The sequence below is a fragment of the Trichechus manatus genome, unplaced genomic scaffold (genome assembly GCF_000243295.1).
Source record: "Trichechus manatus latirostris isolate Lorelei unplaced genomic scaffold, TriManLat1.0 scaffold00027, whole genome shotgun sequence".
In the NCBI taxonomy this organism is placed as follows: Eukaryota; Metazoa; Chordata; class Mammalia; order Sirenia; family Trichechidae; genus Trichechus; species Trichechus manatus.
The window spans coordinates 15,472,392-15,492,224 of record NW_004443963.1 but is presented as its reverse complement, the minus strand read 5'-3'; the positions used below and the strand labels follow the sequence as shown (position 1 = coordinate 15,492,224).

The 19,833-nt window shown below is 54.1% G+C and overlaps 1 protein-coding gene across 1 annotated transcript; it reads left to right on the top strand.

Annotated features, from left to right (window-relative positions):
• Nucleotides 1–1,832: 1,832 nt before the first annotated feature.
• IL2RB (interleukin 2 receptor subunit beta) lies at nucleotides 1,833–17,047 on the top strand. Its single transcript, XM_012554803.2, has 9 exons — nucleotides 1,833–2,070; nucleotides 2,507–2,621; nucleotides 3,775–3,853; nucleotides 6,154–6,259; nucleotides 7,673–7,821; nucleotides 9,174–9,339; nucleotides 9,536–9,653; nucleotides 12,114–12,198; nucleotides 15,473–17,047. Exons 1-9 carry the CDS (start codon nucleotides 1,983–1,985, stop codon nucleotides 16,220–16,222), a joined length of 1,656 nt encoding a protein of 551 aa, XP_012410257.1. The 5' UTR covers nucleotides 1,833–1,982; the 3' UTR covers nucleotides 16,223–17,047.
• Nucleotides 17,048–19,833: the final 2,786 nt, after the last annotated feature.

The window sequence follows — 19,833 nt, the reverse complement described above, 5'->3', positions numbered from 1 at the left end:
TGTGCTGACTTCCCCTGTAGTGTGTGTTGTCCTTCCCTTCACATAAGATAAATGTCTACTATCTAGTTAGTTAATACCCTGCTCCCTCCCTCCCCACCTTCGTAACCATCAAAGAATGCTTTCTTCTGTGTTTAAACCTTTTCTTGAGTTCTTATAATAGTGGTCTTGTACAATATTTGTCCTTTTGCAACTGACTAAATTCACTCAGTATAATGTCTTCCAGATCCATGGAACTTTCAGTGGCTGCTTTTTTGGAAGTAGATTGACAAGACTTTCTTCCGAAGTGCCTCTGGGTAGATTTGAACTGCCAGTCTTTTGGTTGGCAGCCACACGCTTAATGTTTGCACCACCCAGGGACTCCCGGCAAGGGTTAGGTCTTATTATTGTCATGAAACGATCGTATGGCCTGCTGCTGTATCGGCCTGATGTATGTCAGCTCCCCTAAACAACGCTGACATTTGAGAACCACGTCGCAAACATTCCATCTGTGAAAAAGGTGTGACCTTCGAGACGCCTGAAGCTGCATCTCAGTGGGCAGCTTGACTCTTGGCAGGGAGGAGAGCCAGGTCGAACGACTCCATCAAGGTCCCTGAGCTGGGAATGGGACCCAGGTGCCCTGGCCATCATCTGGCACAGCGCGGTCCCTTCTCAGCGAGAAAAATAGGCCAGATCTGCCTTCTCCCACCCACCCCACCCCCCTCATCTGGGGTCTGTCCTGGAGGGGTGCGGGGCTGACTCAGACATGAGTCTGAAGGTCTCTCTCGCTGCTTCCGTTAACCCTCCAGGAGCAGACACCTCCCTTTCCTTCATGGCCATTGGATTTTCAAAAAAGACAGAGATTTGTCTTTCAGAAAATGCCTCTCCTGTTCCCAGAGCCATGCAGAGCAGGTTTAAACTCTGTCCCTGAGAGAGTGCTTGGGCTGTTTGAAGCCAGCTCTCCTGTCTGCATTGCAGGCTTCTCTCAGCTCATGCCTCACCTCTCGCCATCTTCAACTCCCTCCAAGGATGATGAGTGGAGCAGGAAGATGGCCTAGGGGACTGCCCAAACCTCCAGATGCCCTTTCTGGTTGGCTGGATTTAGCGTCATTCATTTACCACTCAAAAATGTTCCTTGTTGAGGGCCCACCACGTGCCAGGTTGTTCTAGGCACTGGGGTCCTAGGAATGAACAAAACAGACAAAAACCCTTGCTTTCGTCAAGCTCATGTGACTGTGTGTGTATGCGGGAGGTGGGAGATAGAGAGTAGGAGATAGAGAGATAGCCATACCCATTGCCATTGATTCTGACTCATGGCGACACCATAGGACAGGGTAGAACGGCCCCGTAGTATTTCCAAGGCTGTGATCCTTATGGAAGCAGACTACCCCATCTTTCTCTTGCAGAGCAGCTGGTGGGTTTGACCTGCTGACCTTTCAGTCAGCCGCTGAGCACTTAACCACTGTACCACCAGGGCTCCTTAGAGAGATAGAGAGGAAAATAAAGAAATTAATCAGTTAAATGCTGTGATGAAAAATAATGCATGATAAAAAATAAAGTGAGTAATAAAGGGTGCTTTTTCGTCCAGTCAAACTCACCAGCCTTTCAGCAGGAGGAAGTTGTAGCAGTCTGCTTCTGTAAAGATTACAGCCTTGGAAACTCTACGGGGCTGTTCTACTCTGTCCTATTGGTTCACTATGAATCGGAATCCACTCAATGGCAACGGGCTTTTTTACACATTCTGGTCAGGAAAGCCCTCTCTGAGGAGGTAACATTTGAGCAGAAACTTGAATTAAGAAGGGAGGGAGTGAGCCTTGTGCCTGTGCGGGGCAGAGGGACTGGCAGGTGCAAAGGCCCTGTGGTGGGAAGCAGATCGGGGCACCCCGGGAGGGGAGGGCCAGCCTGCCCCCCTTGGCAGGGAGGACAACCACGGAGGGTGTTCACTGGTGCTCTCTCCCCTCTCCTCCCTCCAGGGCCCCCTTCCCCAGCTCCACCCGGTGGATGTGATGGCAGCTCTTCCTGTGCCCTGGAGTCTGCGCCTCCTCGTCTTCCTCCTCCCCCTGGCCATCCCTCAGCTGTCCACAGTGGTGACTGGTGAGGATCCTGGCATCCCAACAGCCATGTCTACCCCAGGGGAGGAGACCCAGGCCTTTCTGGAGCCCCTCCCAAGTCCCCTGCTTCTTGGCAGCAGATCCAGAAGCAGGGGCAGGAGGCAGGGACCCTGGGATGGCAGGTGCCATGGGGACCAGAGATCAGGCATCCGTCTCAACGCTGGGCCACTTGTCCTGCCCTGTGCTGCACTCACGTGTGTCTGCAAAATGCAGGAAGACACTGGTTTCTCCTTCTGCCCTGCCTATGGGACTTGGAGGCTCTGGGGCTCAGTTTTCTCCTCTCTGAAATGGGTCTGTAGTCCCTTCTCTGTCCACCAGGGTTGCCTCCCTCCACATCTGGTTGGCACGAGCAGGGGTGGTGGGGGAGCCCTGAGGGCTAGGGGCTCCCTGCAGCCACTCATGCTCGTCTTGCCCAGCAGACGCTTCCACACTCACGTGCTTCTACAACTCGAGGGCCAACATCTCCTGCGTCTGGAGCCAGGATGGGACTCTGCAGGCCACAGCCTGCCAAGTTCACGCCCAACCAGATAAGCGGTGAGTGCGGGCTTGGCCATCGAGTTAATTCCGACTCATAGTGACCCTACAGGACAGACTAGAACTGCCCCATAGGGTTTCCAGGGACCGGCTGATGGATGCAAACTGCCAGCCTTTTGGTTAACAGCCCAATGCTTAACCACTGCGCTATCAGGGCTCCTGTAGGACCTTAGCAGCATGCAGTCTTCTCATCCCTAAGGTTTAGATTCTTGGAAACCTACTATCTGACTCCAAGAAGTCAGCACTTTCAGAATCTTGGAGTAATAGGACCCACAGACTCTTAGCATCACAAAAGTTTGGAACCAGGCCTAGAACCAGGCATCATTTAAGAGAACACGGGAGTCAGATATTAGACCCATCGAACCTGGAGGGGATGGGGGAGGAAGGTAGGGGCCAGGCTGCAGTGGTGGTGCGTGGCGATTGGCTGGACAAACAAAGTGGTTTGGGGACGCTGGGCCACAAGCCTGCTATGCCAAGCTGGACTCAACTATAGAGGCTATTGGGGAAGAAAGGGGGACCCCCAAGCTTTTTGAGTAATCTGGGATTTTGAGAGACCTCTAGGGCGGCTGTGGGGATAGAAGCCTGGGAGGGAATCGGTGGACGGGCCGCTGGGATCCAGCGATTCAGATAGGAGAAGGGAAAATCCCTGAAGCAGAGGTGAGCTCCATGGGTTTGGGGACTAACTGGATGGCGGTGCAGAGCGGGGGAGAAGGAGGAGGCAAAGGTGACTTTGATCTCTACCCTGGCTCCTGGGTGGATAGTGATTCCACGTGGCCCCAAAGGCCAAATTAAGGATGGGTCTTCACCCTCAGCCCCAAGGGAAGACTTTAGGGGGATTTGCATGGGGAGGGGCATGTGTCTTGAACCTGTTGTATTTCTAGAAAATCACTCTGGCTGCTGGGTGGGGAGCAGCTACAGGGTCAGGCTGGGACGGGGTGTAGTATCATGGGGTGGGTGTATCATGGGGTGGGTGGGGGAACTGGCACCCCTCACCAGGCTGGCACAGAGCCCGTGTCCAAATCAACCTTGCTGCATGGGGGACCTGGCAGCTGCCGCCACAGCTCTAAAGAGCTGGGAGATCTGAGAAGGGAGCCCTTGGGCTGGCCCTATGGTGGTCTCCTTCCCTTCTAAGGAGGTCGTTTGGCCTTGACAGGCAATGGAGCAAAACCTGCGAGCTCCTCCCCACGATGCGGCAGTCCTGGGCCTGTAACTTGATCCTTGGAGCTCCAAATGTGAGTAGCTGTGCAGAGAGAGAGGCTGAGGGAGAGGGTGGGCATGGGTGGAGAGGGGGTGTCCTCTAGCTCAGCTGAGATCTCAGTGAGGGCTGGAGGCCAGGGAGGAGCTGGGCCTAGCAAGCCCAATGCCCAGGGGCTGTGCAGATTCCTGCCTGGGGTGGAGGAGGAGGCAGAAGGCCGGAGGGCAGCACCCAGAGTCCAGAGCTCAGCCTGGTCCGAGGGCGAGGCATGCTGGGTGCTGAGGCCTGCCATCCTGCCGCACACCCACTGTCTCTCCCATGCCTTTTGGCCCCACAATGTCTCTGGGTTCTTTATCCAGTGGGGAGAACACCCCATAATAACAACCACACTTGGCTCTTCCTGCGCTCTCGGCAGACGCAGGGTCGTGTGGGGTTAAGAGTGGGGGATTCTGGAGCCAAGTGGTCTGGGTTCATGTGCTGGTCCCACCACACACTAGCTGGGTGACGTTGGGAATTTCCATGCCCCAGTTTCCCTATCTGTAAAATGGGGATAATAATGACACCTGTCTTGCAGGGTTGTTCTGAGGTCAAAACACTTAGAAGGACTCCTAGAACAGAGTAAGCTATCATCTATCAGTGCTAACAGCTCAGTGATGGGCCCAACACTAGCCCCCTTTTACCAGTGAGGAAACTGAGATTCAGAGACGAGTCATCTCTGCCTAGAGTCACACATCCAGGCAGCGTCAACACTGGGATTTGCACTCAGGTCTGCTGGACCGTCAGTCCATGCCTCTTGCAGGGCATTTAGCCGTGTCCACATGGGTGTGAATCATATTATTGAACATCAAACCCTCCTTGGCAGCAGCAGGCCCTGAGGACATTCACACCACATTTTTCCAACGGTCAATGGTTGTACGGATTCCCAAGGGGCAGGAGAATGTGCAGATGGGGCCACATAGTGTAGCTGATAAAAGCACAGCCTCTGGAACCAGATTGCTATACAGTCCCTGTGAGCTCTGCAGGTGGCCTGGCTTCAAATCCTGTCTCCTCCACTTCCCAGCTGTGTGACCTTAGGCAAGTTACTAAACCTCTCTGTGCCTCTGTTTCCTCAGGAGTAGGATGGGATTGTTGAGAGAATTAAATGAGATCACATATGTAACATGCTTAGAAGAGTGCCTAGCACAAAGTAAGTGCTCCATGAAATGTATCATTAGCAATGTGTTTACAATAACAACAATTATGATGATAATACTATTATTGTCTGGGACAACCTGGCCCCCGTGGCAGCTGTAAGGCTTGGGAGGGCCCTTGGGATGGAAAGGAATGGTTTCCTGGCTGACCAGCTCCAGGAACCCTGATGATCAGGTTCAAGGTTTGCTCACAGAGGGGCCTTCTGGCAGGTCAGGGGAACGGCAGCCAGAGTCCTAGACCTCAAACTGCCTCTAGAGCCCCGCAGCTCTCATCCTCCAGGGTCCCGCGGGTCTCATCCTCCAGGGCCCTGTGGCTCTCATCCTCCAGGGCCCCGCAGCTCTCCTCCTCCAGGGCCACAGTGCTGCTGTTGGCTCCCTCAGAGCCCTGGTCAGCCACTCTGTGGGGCTGTGGGATGCAGCAGGCCTGGGTTTGAATCTGGGCTCCCCTGCTGACCAGCTGTATGACCTTAGGCAAGTCTCTTAACCAACCAATCCTCAGGTTTCTCACCTGCAGTACAGGGATGGATAGCTGTGAGAATCAAGTGACATAATGGCTAAGGTACCTGAGCAGTATGTGCCCACAGGAGACACTTAATATGTGGCCATTTTTTTCCAGAAAAGGCAGTGTATGGGATGAGGAGGGATGGGAAAGGGAGGCTTTCATACTTGAAGCTATTAAACACATACAGTTCTACACCTGCATCTTCTTGGGGGCCTACTCTTCTTACATACCTCTTGTGATGTGCACCTCGCTATCTACCAAGACAGCTCACTTCACTTTAGATCAGGGGACAGCAAAGTATGACCCTCTGGTTGTTTCTGTAAATAAAGTTTTATCAGAACACAGCCACGATCATTCACTCACATATAGTCATGGCTGTTTTCAAACTACAAGGGCAGAGTTGAATAGCTGTGACAGAGACCATAAGGCCTGCAAAGCCGAAAGTATTTACTATCTGGGCCTTTACAGAAAAAGTCTGTTGCCCCCTGCATTAGATGGTGGGGCGAGTGGAGGGCTCCATCTTTGCTGCAGCTCTTGACCTCCCTTCCCATCCTCCCTTTGTCCTCATCCCCCGTGGCCTTCCCTGTCCATGGCACACCCTCTCCTGCTGCTGGCAGCCACAGCTTTGCCCTCATTCCCTTGCAGTCTCAGAAACTGACAGCAGCTGATGTCATCAACATAAGTGTGACGTGCCTCGAAGGCAAGAGGCGGAGGATGGTGAAAACGCAGGAATTCAAGCCCTTTGAGAACCGTGAGTGAGGACCCCAGCATGGGGCTGGTGGGGTGGACCCTCCTTCTCTGTCTTCCTCTCTGGGATCCTCCCTGCTCCAGTCTCTCTCCCCATCAGTTTGCACAGCCACATCTGACCAGCTCACTGCCCATTGCCCTGGAAAGAAATTCCTGCCCCTTATCCTGGCATTCAAGGCCGCTCAGCATCTGCCCTGACCTCCCTCTCCAGCCTCATCTCTTGCACTGGCAGCCTTTATCCCCACCACAGTCAACATGCCCATCCATGCCTCTGAGCCTTTGCACACTCTAGTCTTACTGCCTGGAAGGCTTTTCCCACCTGGAAAAGTCCAACTCACCCTTCAAGCTCAGTCAAGAGTCACTTCCTCCAGGAGGCCTTCCCAGACTCCCCTGGCCCTATGCACCTCCTCTTTCAAGGAGTTTATGTCCGGGGTCATCACTGCCTGGTTATGGCTCTGTCTCCTTCACTGGTTTGTGAGTTCCCCAAGGGCAGGGTTTCTGTGTCTCCATACCTAGCACCCAGCACCAGGCCCGATCTGGGAAGGTTTGTAGAATGACTGAGTGCCTACCTGCCCCCCTCCATGGTGCCTCTATCTTGTCTCCATCCCCAAATGCCTCCCCTCTCACTGCTCCCCCTACTCCATCCCCTGACCTTGGATGACCTTGGAGACCATCTCTAAGAAGCGGGTAGGGCAGAGGGGGAGATATCTGTGGGGTTCAAAGCCCAGCCCAGCCTTGGCCGGATGTGTGTCCTGGGCAGATCATTTAACACGTCTGAGCCTCAGTTTCCTCATCTGTAAAGTGAGGATAATCAGAGTTATCTACCATGCAGCATTGTTGTGAGAAGTCTAAGAGCCAAGACACATAAACCGCTTAGCACATAGTGCTCAATAAACATTTGCTTATTATTGTCTGTGTGGTTCTCCAGAGTCTCAGAATCATAGAAACTTAGATCAATTTGACTTCAGAATCATAAAATCTTATAGTCATTTGTAGTCATCAAATTTAAAATAAGTCAGCTATTGAATTGAGGGCCTACTACATGCCGGGTAATGTTCTGGGCAGCAAGATGCAGCGGAGGACAAAGTCCCTAGTCTCAGTGAGTTCACAGTCTTGTGGGGGGAGACAGAAAACAAATAAAGCAACAAGAATAAATATTGAATATGTCAGGTGGTGACAAGCTTTAGGAAGGAGAGAGGTAAGGGGAGTGGAGAGTGGCGGGTGGCCAGAGACGGCTTCTCCAACTAGGTGATGTTTGAGTGGAGCCCAGGAGGAAAGGAGGCGGTGGGCCGTGAGGGTCCCTGGGGAAAGTAACAGCAGGTCAAATGTGGAGGTGGGAGCAGGTATGGGCTCTGTCGTCTAAACGTCGTGACCCAGCGTCACCCATGCTTGCTCTTCCGTCCTCTCCTGCCTCCAGTTCGCCTGATGGCCCCTGACTCCCTCCGAGTTGTCCACGTAGAGGCCCACAGGTGCAATGTCACCTGGACCCTCACCCAGTTCTCCCACTACATTGAAAATTACCTGGAGTTCGAGGCCCAAACACGGCCCCTGGACCACAGCTGGGAGGTGAGTACATGGCCCAGGTCCCACCTGTCCTGAGTCTCCTTCCCCTCCCAGCCCCAGTCCTGGTCACTTCATCCATTCTTCATTTGGAAAAGCCGTATCAGCCCCTGGGCAGACGGCAGGTGGCAGAGTCCACCCTGTGCTGCCCAGCCCTGCCTCCCCTCGCTCCACATGCCCCCTATGATCCAGTGGGTCCAGCTGAAGCAGATTCTGGGCTGGCACGGAGCAAGATTTATTTACATGGCAAAGAGGCAGGCAACTGGCCATCTGTGAGAGTTCAGACTTCCTGGGAAGCCACTCTCTCACCCTTCAAATCCAGCCTGGTCCACTTATCATCCACTTATTCATTCCTTTATTTGATCACTCTCTTGCTCACCCACTCATTCATCCCATGAATATTTACAGAGCACCTACTACGTGCTGGATGCTAGGGAGAGAGTGGTTTCTGCCCTGGGGAAACACATGTGGGGCATGGGGGCAGACAGTCAGTCAACACAGAAACAAGACAATCGGGGATCCTGATAGCACTATAAAGAAAAACTTCCTGGGTGGTGCCAACAGTGCCTTGGAAGAAAGACCTGGTGATCTGCTTCCAAAAAATCAGCCATTGAAAACCCTATGGAGCACAGTTCTACTCTGACACACATGGGGTGACCATGCGTCAAGGTTGACTCGAGGGCAACTGGTTTATAAAGAAAATGAAATGAGATCACGTCTTTGAGAGTGGCTGAGCCAGGCTACTTTAGACGCGAATGACCCTGTAAGGGCTCTGAGGTCAAGATGGAGCTGACCCTGCAGAGACCTGGGCAGGGTTTTCTGCAGAGGCAGGATGATGCTTGTGTGTTGGAGAACAGGAAGAAGCAAATAGAATGATTCCAGAGATAAGGGTGGGAGGCCAGGAGGAGGAATCTGGGTTTGGGTGCAAGCATGATAGAAAGGCATGGGAGGTTTGGGGGACATGAGGTGATGCACACTTTCTAAAACAATCCCTTTTTCTGGTTGTGGCGTGTGGGTGGAAGCAGGGAGACCCGCTACAGGCTGGTGGAGGCAGCAGAGGCTTGGATCTGGGAGGAGCGGGGAGAGTGGGACAGAGGATAGAAGGGTCCAGAATCGGTCCGGAGGCAGAAAGAGCTGATTGGCTTGTGGCTTTGGATATGGGGGATGAGTGGGAGGGAGGGGTTCAGGGTGACTCCGGGGTTTTTCATTCCAATAACTGAGTTGTCAGGCAGCCTTTCAGTGGGATGGGAAGGTGGGCAGAATGGAGGGTCTGCTTTGTTCAGTCTCCCAGCCCTGCCACGGGAGGTGGGGCGGGTGGTGGGGAGGCCACTGCTCCGACACTTCTGTCTCTGCCCCAGGAGGTCTCCCTGCTGAGCCTCAAGCAGAACCAGCAATGGATTTACCTGGAGTCACTGGTGCCAGACACCGCTTACGAGTTTCAGGTGAGGGCCAGGGCCTGTAAAGGCAGCAACATGACCTGGAGCCCCTGGAGCCAACCCCTGGCCTTTAGGACAAAGCCTGCAGGTACTGGTGGGCAGGAGGGGTGGGGAGCGAGCTGGGGCACGAGGGGGTGAAGCCCGGCATGGGCATACCTGCAGGGCCTGGTAACTGACTCATGGGGTGTGGTACCAGGTTGGAGGTGGGAGGGATGTGGGGGGAGCGATGGGATCGAGGTGAGTGGGGTCACTTCTCTAACTCCCTCTCCTCCCACCCCTGGCAGCCCCCGGGAAGACTCCGTCCTTTTCTTGGTTGGGCCACATGTTCGTGGGCCTCAGCGGCGCCTTTGCCTTCAGCATCTTAGTCTACTTGCGGGCCAACTGCCGGTACATTGGGCCATGGTAAGAGAGGCCCCCTCTCTGTCCTTCACACTCCTGCCCAATGCACAGCTATGCCTGCATGTGCATGCACACACACACACACACACACACACACACACACACAGTGCTGAGCTCCCTGCTCTGACAGGCGTGCTCCCTCTGCCTGCCTGAGGGTCCTCTCCACCTGGCCTTTTCCTGTGTCCCCCAAAGATGGTCCCCCCAGGGTAGTGGGGAGGAGAAGCCTCATGGGGAGCCCTGCCCAGAGCACCCTCCTCAAGACTTGACTGTGCATGTATGTGTGTGCATTCATGTGTGTACAACACATGGCTGCTGCCTATCTGTGTGTACGGGGGGGATCCCCGTGGGTCTATCTAGGTCTGGGCACTCATTCACTCTTCATCCCGGTATTTGCTGAGACCAGCTCAGAGCTAGGGGCAGCGAGAGGTGCTGGCACCACACTGGCCAGCCATCTGCCTGTAGTCCCATCCTCGTGGAGCTCACTGTCCGCTGGGGGAAACAGATCTTTATGAATCACACATGTATACAAGGACACACTGTGGTTAGGATGGGCAAGGATGGTAGCAGGCGCACCGTGGTTAGGATGGGAGGCGGACAGGAGAGACTTCCCCAGGGAAGTGATGTTTCTTTTCCATTGAAATCTCAAGGGGGCGTAGGAGCAAACCAGGTGGAGGCAAGGGGACAGGGAGAGCACCCAGGAAGAGGGAACTGTGTGTGCAAAGGCCCAGGGTGGGAAGGAATGAGCAGCGTTCTAGGAACTAAGAGTGCAGGGAAGCCGGTGCGGCTGGAGATCAAAACGGGGCAGGGACAGGGCTGACTTCAAGCCTGGATACGTGGGCAGCAGCCAGACTCTGTGGGGACTGGCAGGCGTGCGAGGATTTGGACTATAGTCTAGGCAGCCCCAGGAGGGTTTAAACAGGAGTGTGATGCACAAAGAACAGCTGGTCTTATTATAGCCGGACTGAGCACTGTTCTGAGTGCTTTAAATACGTGGTCCCGCTTAAACTTTCCAACAACCTTATTAGTACTTTTGGTCCAGTATTCCCATTTTCCAGCTGAAGGGGCACAGAGAGGTTAAGTAACTTGCCCAAGGTCACACAGGTAATAAGTGATGGAGCTGGGTTGGGTTTGAACCCAGGCTTTCTGGCTCTAGAGCCCCTGCTCTTGACAACTTCCTCTCTGAGAAGCACTTGCATACATGCATGCATATGTGTGTATGTATGTGTGTGCTCATGCATGTGTGTGTGTGTGCATGTGTGCGTGTGTGTGTGTCCCCTCTCACCCCAGGCAGTCCTTGACTTCAAGGGCTAGGTGATGCTTTTACCCAAGGGACACTGCTCTCTGATAATGGTCCTGCTCTTCCCAAGAGGAGACACAGCACTTTACAGTTTGCAAGTGCGCCACCTGCATCATCTCAGTACTGTGAAGGCAGCAAGTCAGGGGCTACCATTCCCTTTTGACTCTTGCCTGGACGGGGACCAGAGAAGTCAGCTGCCCTGCCCAAGGTCACACAGCCAGTTAGTGGTGAAGTTGGGGTGCAAGCTCACCCCTCCTGCCCCCCGTCCCAGCACTACTCAGGACCCCCGGTCCTCCTTCCATCCCAAGAGGACAGGCATTCCTCTCTGCCCTCCCACTCTCAGCTCCACACTTGGCAGGCATTTAGGGGACACAGTCTCCCTGCTGAAGGTCCTTGTTCCCAGACAAGGTCATGTGATTCTCCCGCCTAGGCAACTGCAGCAGCCTCCTCCCTGGTCTCCCCATTGCCACCCTTGTCATCTCAATCTCTTCTCCAAACCACAGCCTGGCCCTGTTGTGCACCTGTTCAACACTCTTCAGGAGGTGCCCACTGCACTCAGAATACACACCAAACTTTAGGGTCGCCACCAGCCATTTAGAACCTTTGTGCAAATCAGAAAATGGTGCCCCTTCCTCCAGGCAGATGCATATGGGTGCCAGGGCGCTCAGCTAGGCAAGCAGAGCATGGGCTGGAATTCAGCCCCAACTCACCACCCTGGAGCCCGATGCCATTGGGCAGTGCACGACCTGAACCACCATCCTTGTTAGCCCTGCCTAGCAGGCCCACGATCTGGCCTCTCTCCGACTTCTCTCCTCCTGACTCACTCTCTGACCAGCCATCCAGTCCCTGACTTCCCTGACCATGTGGTCCCCCTGACCCTCTGCCATCCTTCTGTTGCATACCACCTGGCTCTTTGTCTCTATGGAAGGAATGATCATGTTGCCCATTTGTCCCATGTCTGTCTCCCCATTGGAATGTCAGCTCTTTACAAGCACCCACCTTCTGTCTCAGTCATCCTTGGGTCCCCAGCACCCAGCACAGTACCTGGCCATAGTGGGCACTCAATCAATATTGCTAAATAAATGAATGAATGTGGGGCGAATGGCAGGTCACTGCGGCCCCTCTGCCTTCTCACTCATCTTCCTTCCCTCCCTCCCCCCGTTCAGGTTGAAGAAGGTTCTGAAGTGCCACATCCCAGACCCCTCGGAGTTCTTTTCCCAGCTGAGCACAGAGCACGGAGGAGACTTCCAGGTAGGCATCCAGAGGGGAGGACAGCTGACTCAGGTGGTCAGAGGACGGGCAGTGGAGAGAGTGGGGTGGGAGGCCATGCAGGAGTAGCAGCTTTGCACTCTGTGGGAGAAGATGAAAAGCAGCAGAGACCAGTGTCCTGGGTGGGCACGGGCCCCTTCCTCCAGATATGGCTTCAGTGCTCTCAGGCTGCCTGGCAACTCCCAGCTGCGCCAACTGCATGGGTTCTAATCCCGGCTTTCCCACTCCCTGGCCGTGTGACCTTGAGCAAGTTACAGAAACTCTCTGTGCCTCAGTTTTCCTACTTGCAAAATGGGCAGAAAAACAGTGTCGATGTGTGTATTTCCTTGAGAACCTTGCCTGGTACACAGCTTAAGTGCTCAAGGGACCCTAGCTAGTATGTCCCCAGTTTGCTGACTAAGCAGGACTCGCTGGGTCCAAGTTCTCGCCACCCCTCTGCCTGTGCAGACCCACTTGGTGGGCTTAGTGTTTCCCCTGCCCCTGCCAAAAACCCCGAGTGGCTCCCTAACTGGTCACAGATACTAACAGGGCCTCTCGTCACCCTTAATCACAGAGCACAGGCTCATTTTAAACGTGCAGACCTGTATAGTAGTCACCCCACATTTAAACTCCATTTAAAGTTCAGCCGTCTCCCCTCCCCCAGTACACACCAGATCCAGGCAGGAAGCTTCAGTCGGGAAGGGGATGTGGTGGATTGCTTCTACCACCCACCTAGATATGGTGGGGGTGAAGCGGGCCGGAGGGTGGTCAGAAGGAGCAGTGAGGGGCAGGAAAACTACCCTGGACCAGCCCTGTCGTGAGCTAGCTTTGGAGCTCTCCAGTCAGAGCTGACCAGGGCCCCTTCTGCAATTCTTTGGATAACCCTCAGCAAGTACCCTTGATGTAGGAGAACATGTCTCCTTAAAATCCCTCTCTCAGCCCTGGAGGTAGTGAGTGCCCCATCAACAGAGGTATTCAAGCAAGCCTTGGCTGACCAGGTGTCAAAAACATTGCAGAAGGGATTCCTACATTGAATTGGTTGGAGCGGAACTGGATACAGCCCAGGGCCTCTTCCAGCTTGAAGTCCTGATTCTATGGGCCCGGGACATTCTGGGGTGGGGGCTTCTTCTTGAGAGCTGCAAATCACTCCCTCTTCCTATGAGGTCATTTCTGCACAAGGGGGTATCCTGAGGAGGCCCTGGGGATGCACAATGTGGTTGGGTGAGAGGCCTACTTCTCTTCCTCTCTACCCCAGGACCCTGCTCCAAAGCCGCAAGGCCTGCTGCTCTGTCCATGGGCTCTAGGAGTGCGTGTGAGTGTGCAAGTGTGAGCAAAGTGAGATGAGTTTCTCCTTGCTCCCTCTCCCCCCTTCCACCACCTGCTGCAGGGCAGCATGGGTGGAGGCCCAGGCCCTGACAGCCCAGATCACAGCGCTGCCCACAGACCTAACCTCTCCCCTCCTGGCCACCATGCTCAGCGTTGCTGCCTCACCCTGCCCTCCGCTGCCTCTGCTGGTATTGTGAACCTCACTTCGCATACCCTTCTCCTCCTAGCCTTTTACCCCTTTTCTGCCCCCCCCCAGTTTGCCTTTCCTGTCTCTCTTTCGGCCCTTCTTCTTGTAACACAAATCCTGGTTTCTGGAGGTTATTTAAAGAGCTGAGGCTGGAGGGTGTTATTGAGTGGTGTGTGTGCACGTGTGCACGTGTCTACACGTGTGCACATGCATGTCTACACGTGTGTGTGTGTGCATGTGTGCACGCATATGTGCGTGTGTGTGCGTGCATGTGTGTGGATGCGTGTGTGTGTAACAGTGGCTCAGCCTCAGGAACTCAGCCTCGGGAGGCAGAACCAGGGCATCTCTCTGCTGGTCCATGAATTCATTGGAAACGTGCTACCTGGGCCTTTAGGCCTTGCGTGGGGCACTGGGGTGCAAGGTGACCCCACCAGGCCTGGTCCCTGTGCTCAGGGGGCCACAGTACAGCTAATGAGGGCTCCCAAGACGAAGGACTGTTGGAATTCTCACTCACTCATCAGAAGACCCCCTCCCCAGAACTCTGAAGGGTCTACTGTCCCCCAACTCCTCTGCGGTGCCACTTGCATCTGACCCTGTGTCAAGTGTTTCCATTTTCTCACTTGATGTCTCCTCACTGGCTGGCAGATAACAGGGAGGAAGTCAGGAAAGGGTTGGCTAACTGTTGTGGATACTGAGGCTCAGAGAGGTGCGGTGACCTGCCCAGGGTCGTGCAGCTAGGAAGTACCAGAGCTGGGGCTGGACGCGGGTCTCCTCACTCCTGGCCAGGGCTCTCTGGACTCCTGAGCAACTGAGAGGTGTTCCGACGGGTGCTTTCCCCTCTCTGTGGAGGCAGTGCGTGGGAGGCAGAGGCTGGGCAGGAGAGTCGAACACAGGGGACCATCAGCTCCTGAAGTTTCCCCTGCAGCGGGAGCGTGGAGATCACGTTGTGGTCTCAGCTCTGTCGCAGGCTGCTGTGTGGTCAGGGCCAGGGCATGTCCCTCTCTGGGCATCTGTAAAGTGAGGATCTGGACAAGGTGCCCTCCAGAGCCCTCCTTGCTCTGTTAACTGACACACTCACGCCAGTCCCACCGCACACTGAGGAGTCTGTTCTTTGCTGTGTCCCCAGCACCTAGAACTGCGCCAGGCTTGTAGTTGGTGTTAATCGCTGTGGAGTCGATTCTGACTCATGGTGCCCCCCATGTGTGCAGAGTAGAACTGCTCCATAAGGTTTTCAATGCTGTGACCTTTCGGAAGCAGATTGCCAGGCCTCTCTTCTGAGGCATCTCTGGGTGGGTTCAAACCGCCAATCTTCCGGCGAGTAGCCGAGCGTTTAACCATCTGCACCACCCAGGGACTCACAGTAAACCTGTTGCTGTCGAGTTGATTCTGACACATAGCAACCCTATAGGACAGAGTAGAACTGCCCGATAGGGTTTCCAAGGAGCGACTGGTGGATTCGAACTTCCAAACTCACAGTAGGTCCTCAATAAATAGTCACTCATTTCCCTGAGCACCTACTGTGAGCTGGGAAGGCCTGTGCTGGGGCTGTGAATCAGACACACTTCCTGCGCTGACAGTCCAAAGGGTTCTCCAGGCCAGTGAGGTGGGGAGGGGGGTAAGAGGATGGGGGACAGGGAAGAGGGAGGGGAGCCCCATCAGGGAGGACTTCTCAGAGGGGGTAGGAGAAGGAGTTGCTGCTGAGAGGCTGCTGGGGGGTGGGAGTGTAGGAGCAAGCACCCGACTCACCCCTCTCTCTCCCGGCAGAAGTGGCTCTCCTCGCCCTTCCCCTCGTCTTCCTTCAGCCCCGTTGGCCCAGCGCCTGAGATCTCCCCGCTGGAAGTGCTGGAGAGGGACGCCAAGGCCATGCAGCTGCTCCTGCGGCCTGAGGACAAAGTGCCTGCACCCTCACCCAGCAGTCACTCACACACCAGCTGCTTTACCAACCAGGGCTACTTCTTCTTCCACCTCCCGGATGCCCTGGAGATTGAGGCCTGCCAGGTGTACTTCACCTATGACCCCTGCACTGAGGAGTCCGATGAGGGCAGGCCCGGGGCGCCCGCGGGGTCTCCCCTGCCAGCCCTACCACCACTGCCAGGGGAGGACGATGCCTACTGCACCTTCCCCCCTGGGGACGACCTGCTGCTTTTCTCCCCCAGTCTCCTCACTGGCCCGGGTCCCCCAAACAGTGCTCTCCGGGGCAGCGGGGCCAGGGAGGAGAGGCTGCCCCGCTCCCTTCATGGGGAAGTTTCTGGAGACTCAGACCCCAGACCCCTGGTGCCTCCTGCCCCAAGAGCCCCCAGCCTAGTGGCTGACCAGTCACTCCTGGAGCTGGCGCCGGGAGAAGCTGGAGAGGAAGCCCCTGTCCCCCGCTCTGGGGATGGGGCCGGATCCCCCTGGGCCACCCTTCCTGGGCAGGGTCAGGTCAGGGCCCTCGCCTCCCGCCTAGCCTTGAACACTGATGCCTACCTGTCCCTCCAAGAGCTCCAGGCTCAGGACCCAGCTTACTCAGCATAGACAGACGGCCAACGGGGGGAGGCGCCAGACGACCTCCGCCCAAACCCACACACTGTGTTCTCTTCCAAACCTCAACTGCTGCTCTCTGGTCCCATCCCCAAGCCAGCAACTGGGAAGGGGGTCTCCTTTGACCCTCCATCTCCTCATCAGTCATGGAGTTCTGTGGGTTTTGCCTCTGAAGCACCCCTTCTCTCTAGCCCTGTAGTGGCTTGCTGACCTCAGTCCTCATGGCTCTCCAAGGGTCACCACTGGCCTCACTGGCTGCCTGCCCCAGTCTTGCCCCCTCACACCCACCCTCCACAGGGCAGCCAGGGCACTCTGTTCAAATCACAAATAATGCCATGCTCCTCCCCTAACACCCAGCATAGCTCCCCATTGCCCTCAGCATTAGATCCACACTCCTCAGCCTGCATGCCTGTCCACGTCATACTGGGATATTTCCTTCTGGAACCTCACAAGGGTCCTACTGGATGAACCACTTGTAACTCCCTCGTCCCCCCACATCTTTGCAGACTGTTCCCTGTTCCTGGAGTACCCTCTCCTCCCTCATCCAGGTGACAAACATTCCTTATCCCAAGGGTCAGTCTGCTTCTCCTGGAGGAAAATACTGCCTTCGTAATGTGCCAAAGCTTCTAGGTTCAGCCCCAGAAGGAGAAGCTCTCAGGGCCACAGGGCAAAGGGACAAAGCGGCCCTGTCATTTCTCCCTTGAGATCTCTTGTGACCTCTGAACACTTGGCTGTCATTGTTGTTACTTGCCATTAGTCATCTCTGACTCACGGTGATCTTATATATAACAGAACAAAATGTTGCCTGGTCCTGCGCCATCTTCATGATCATTTGAGTGCCTTCCAACCTAGGGGGCTCATCTTCCAGCTCTCTATCAGACCATATTCTGTTGTGACCCACAGGGTTTTCTTTGCCTAATTTTCAAAAGTAGATCACCAGACCTTTCTTCCTAGTCTGTCTTCTGGTTTCAGAAGTAGATCACCAGACTTTTCTTCCTAGTCTGTCTCCACTGAAACCAGCCTACCATGGGTGATCCTGCTGGTATTTGAAATATTGGTGGCATAGCTTCCAGCATCACTGCAACATCCAAGCCACCACAGTATGACAAATTGACAGATGGGTGGTGGGAACACTTGGCTACTATACCCTCAATGCTGTGGCCCAAGTATGAACCCAAATCTTCCAACAAAGTGGACACTAGCTGGACCTGCCTATGATGGCTTCCAGACTCATGAGGGCTACTGCTGGGAAGAATTCCCTGGGGGGCCCGAGCTGCACAAGCAGCAGAAATAGCTTCCCCCTCCCCTCACCAGTGCTGTGTTCTGATGCTCTGGGTCTCCCCACTTCCCCAGAGGAGGCTCCTCTGCAGCCCAGGAGCTGCACACCTGGCCTCCAGACTGGCAGCTCCGTGAGGGAAGGGCTTCATCATCTCTTTACTGCACCGGACACAGTGCCGAGCACCAGATTGTATGCTGTTGTTGCTGCTAGTTGCCGTCAAGTCAGCTCCAACTCGTGGTGAACCCACGTACAACAGAATGAAACATTACCCAGTCTTGTACCATCTTCATGATTGTTGGTATGTTTGGACCCATTACTTTGGCTATTGCATCAATCCATCTCGTTGAGGGTTTCCCCGGTTTTCTCTGGCCCTCCACTTTACCAAACGTGATGCCCTTCTCTAGCTGCTGGTCTTTTCTGATGAGGTCCAGCACTATATCAGACAATATTCTGATATGATCCATAGAGTCTTCATTGGCTGATTTTTCTGTAGATCACCAGGCCTTTCTTCCTAGTCTGTCCTAGTCTGGAGGCTCCGCTGAGACCTGCTCACCATGGGTGACCCTGCTGGTATTTGAAATACTGGTAGCACAGCTTTCAGTACCATAGCAACACGCAAGCCAGCACAGTATGACATCTGGCTGATTGATCGTATACCTTGATGAATTAGTGAATTGTATGGCACCATCTTGCCTGGGTTCCCTGTGCCCTGTTTGCCTTTATGCAGGGGGCACCACCCACCTTGCAAGGGCCCCTACTGGCACCTTGAACCTTCTGAGGTCAAGACTTGGAGAGGCAGAGTCCCGTGCCCACTAGGTTCCAGCATGCCCATGCCAGCACCAGGGATTTGTCCCCTCACTTCAGAGTTATCTCCACACAAATGGCCCATTCCTTCTCTGCGCTCCCCACTCCCTTCCACTCCTCTCCCTTCTGCCTGGGGCACTAATCACACCTTGATGCCTGCCAGAAACGTCCTTCTAGACTGTGAGCAAAGACGGCAAGAAATGGGTCTCACCCACCTCAGTGCCCCCAAAGCTCGGCGCTTGCACTGTAGACTCTGCTCGCAGCTGATTGGGCCCCTGACGGGCAAGCCCATCCATAGGCTGACCAGCAGCCTATGAAGGCACTTGACATAGAAGCTCTATCCAATCAAGAAGACCGTGCCTGAGCTGGCCAATCAGATTGTCTCTCAGTCTCAGACATTTGAACACAGGGAGGGAGGCTGGCCCTGCTAGCAAGCACAGGTGAGGGAAGGTACCCGGGGCAAAGCTGGAGTGGGGCTGAGTCACTTTACTACAGGACCCCGGGGCGGGGCGCTGACACAAACACTCCTGCTGCCAAGGGGGCTGGTGACCATTAGGTGGGGATTCCTGTTTCCCTTATGTCCGCAATGAACTCCCGTCTTGAGGTTGTCTGAGTCTTGGATCCTTACCACTGGAAGCGCTTAATTAACTGACAGCCTCATTTCTCACCTCCTGCCATAAGATGCTCTGACCTGAGCGTCAGACCTGAGCTCCGTGTCCATAGCTCTGCTGTGTGTCTTAGGCCAAACTATGGAACCACTCTGTAAGCCAATTCCTTATCCCTAAAATTGGAATATTATTTGCTTGCTCTACGAGTTCTTGGAAGGGTTAAATTTCTCAAGCCTTGGCCGTTTGTGTTATGTTCTTTTAATGATCTGTGTGTACTACCTTTGTTATTATTTGCTCAATATTTTTATTCAAATCAATTCACTTTTTTTGTTCAAACACATTTATTTAAAGAAAAATTTTTATGTCTGTAAATTGAAAACCTGATATGCATTATAAATAAAAGGCAACTGTAGAAAATAAACACAATGAAACAATGTTTAAATTCATTGTTGTTGTTAGGTACCTTCGAGTTGGCTTCAACTCATAGTGACCCTGTGTACAACAGAATAAAACAATGCCCAGTCCTGCACCATCCTCACAATTGTTGCTATGTTTGATTCTGTTGTTGCAGCCACTGTGTCAATCCATCTTGTTGAGGGTTTTCCTCTTTTTCGATGACCCTCTACTTTACCAAGCATGATGTCCTTCTCCAGGGACTGGACCCTCCTGATAACATGTCCAAAATACATGAGATGAAGTCTCACCATCCCTGCTTCTAAGGAGCATTCTAGCTGTACTTCTTCTGAGACAGATTTGTTCATTCTTCTGGCAGTCCATGATACATTCAATATTCTTTGTCAACACCATAATTCAAAGGCATCAATTCTTTTGTCTTCCTTATTCATGGCCCAGCTTTGGCATGCACATGAGGCGACTGAAAACACCATGCCTTGGGTCAGGTGCACCTTAGTCTT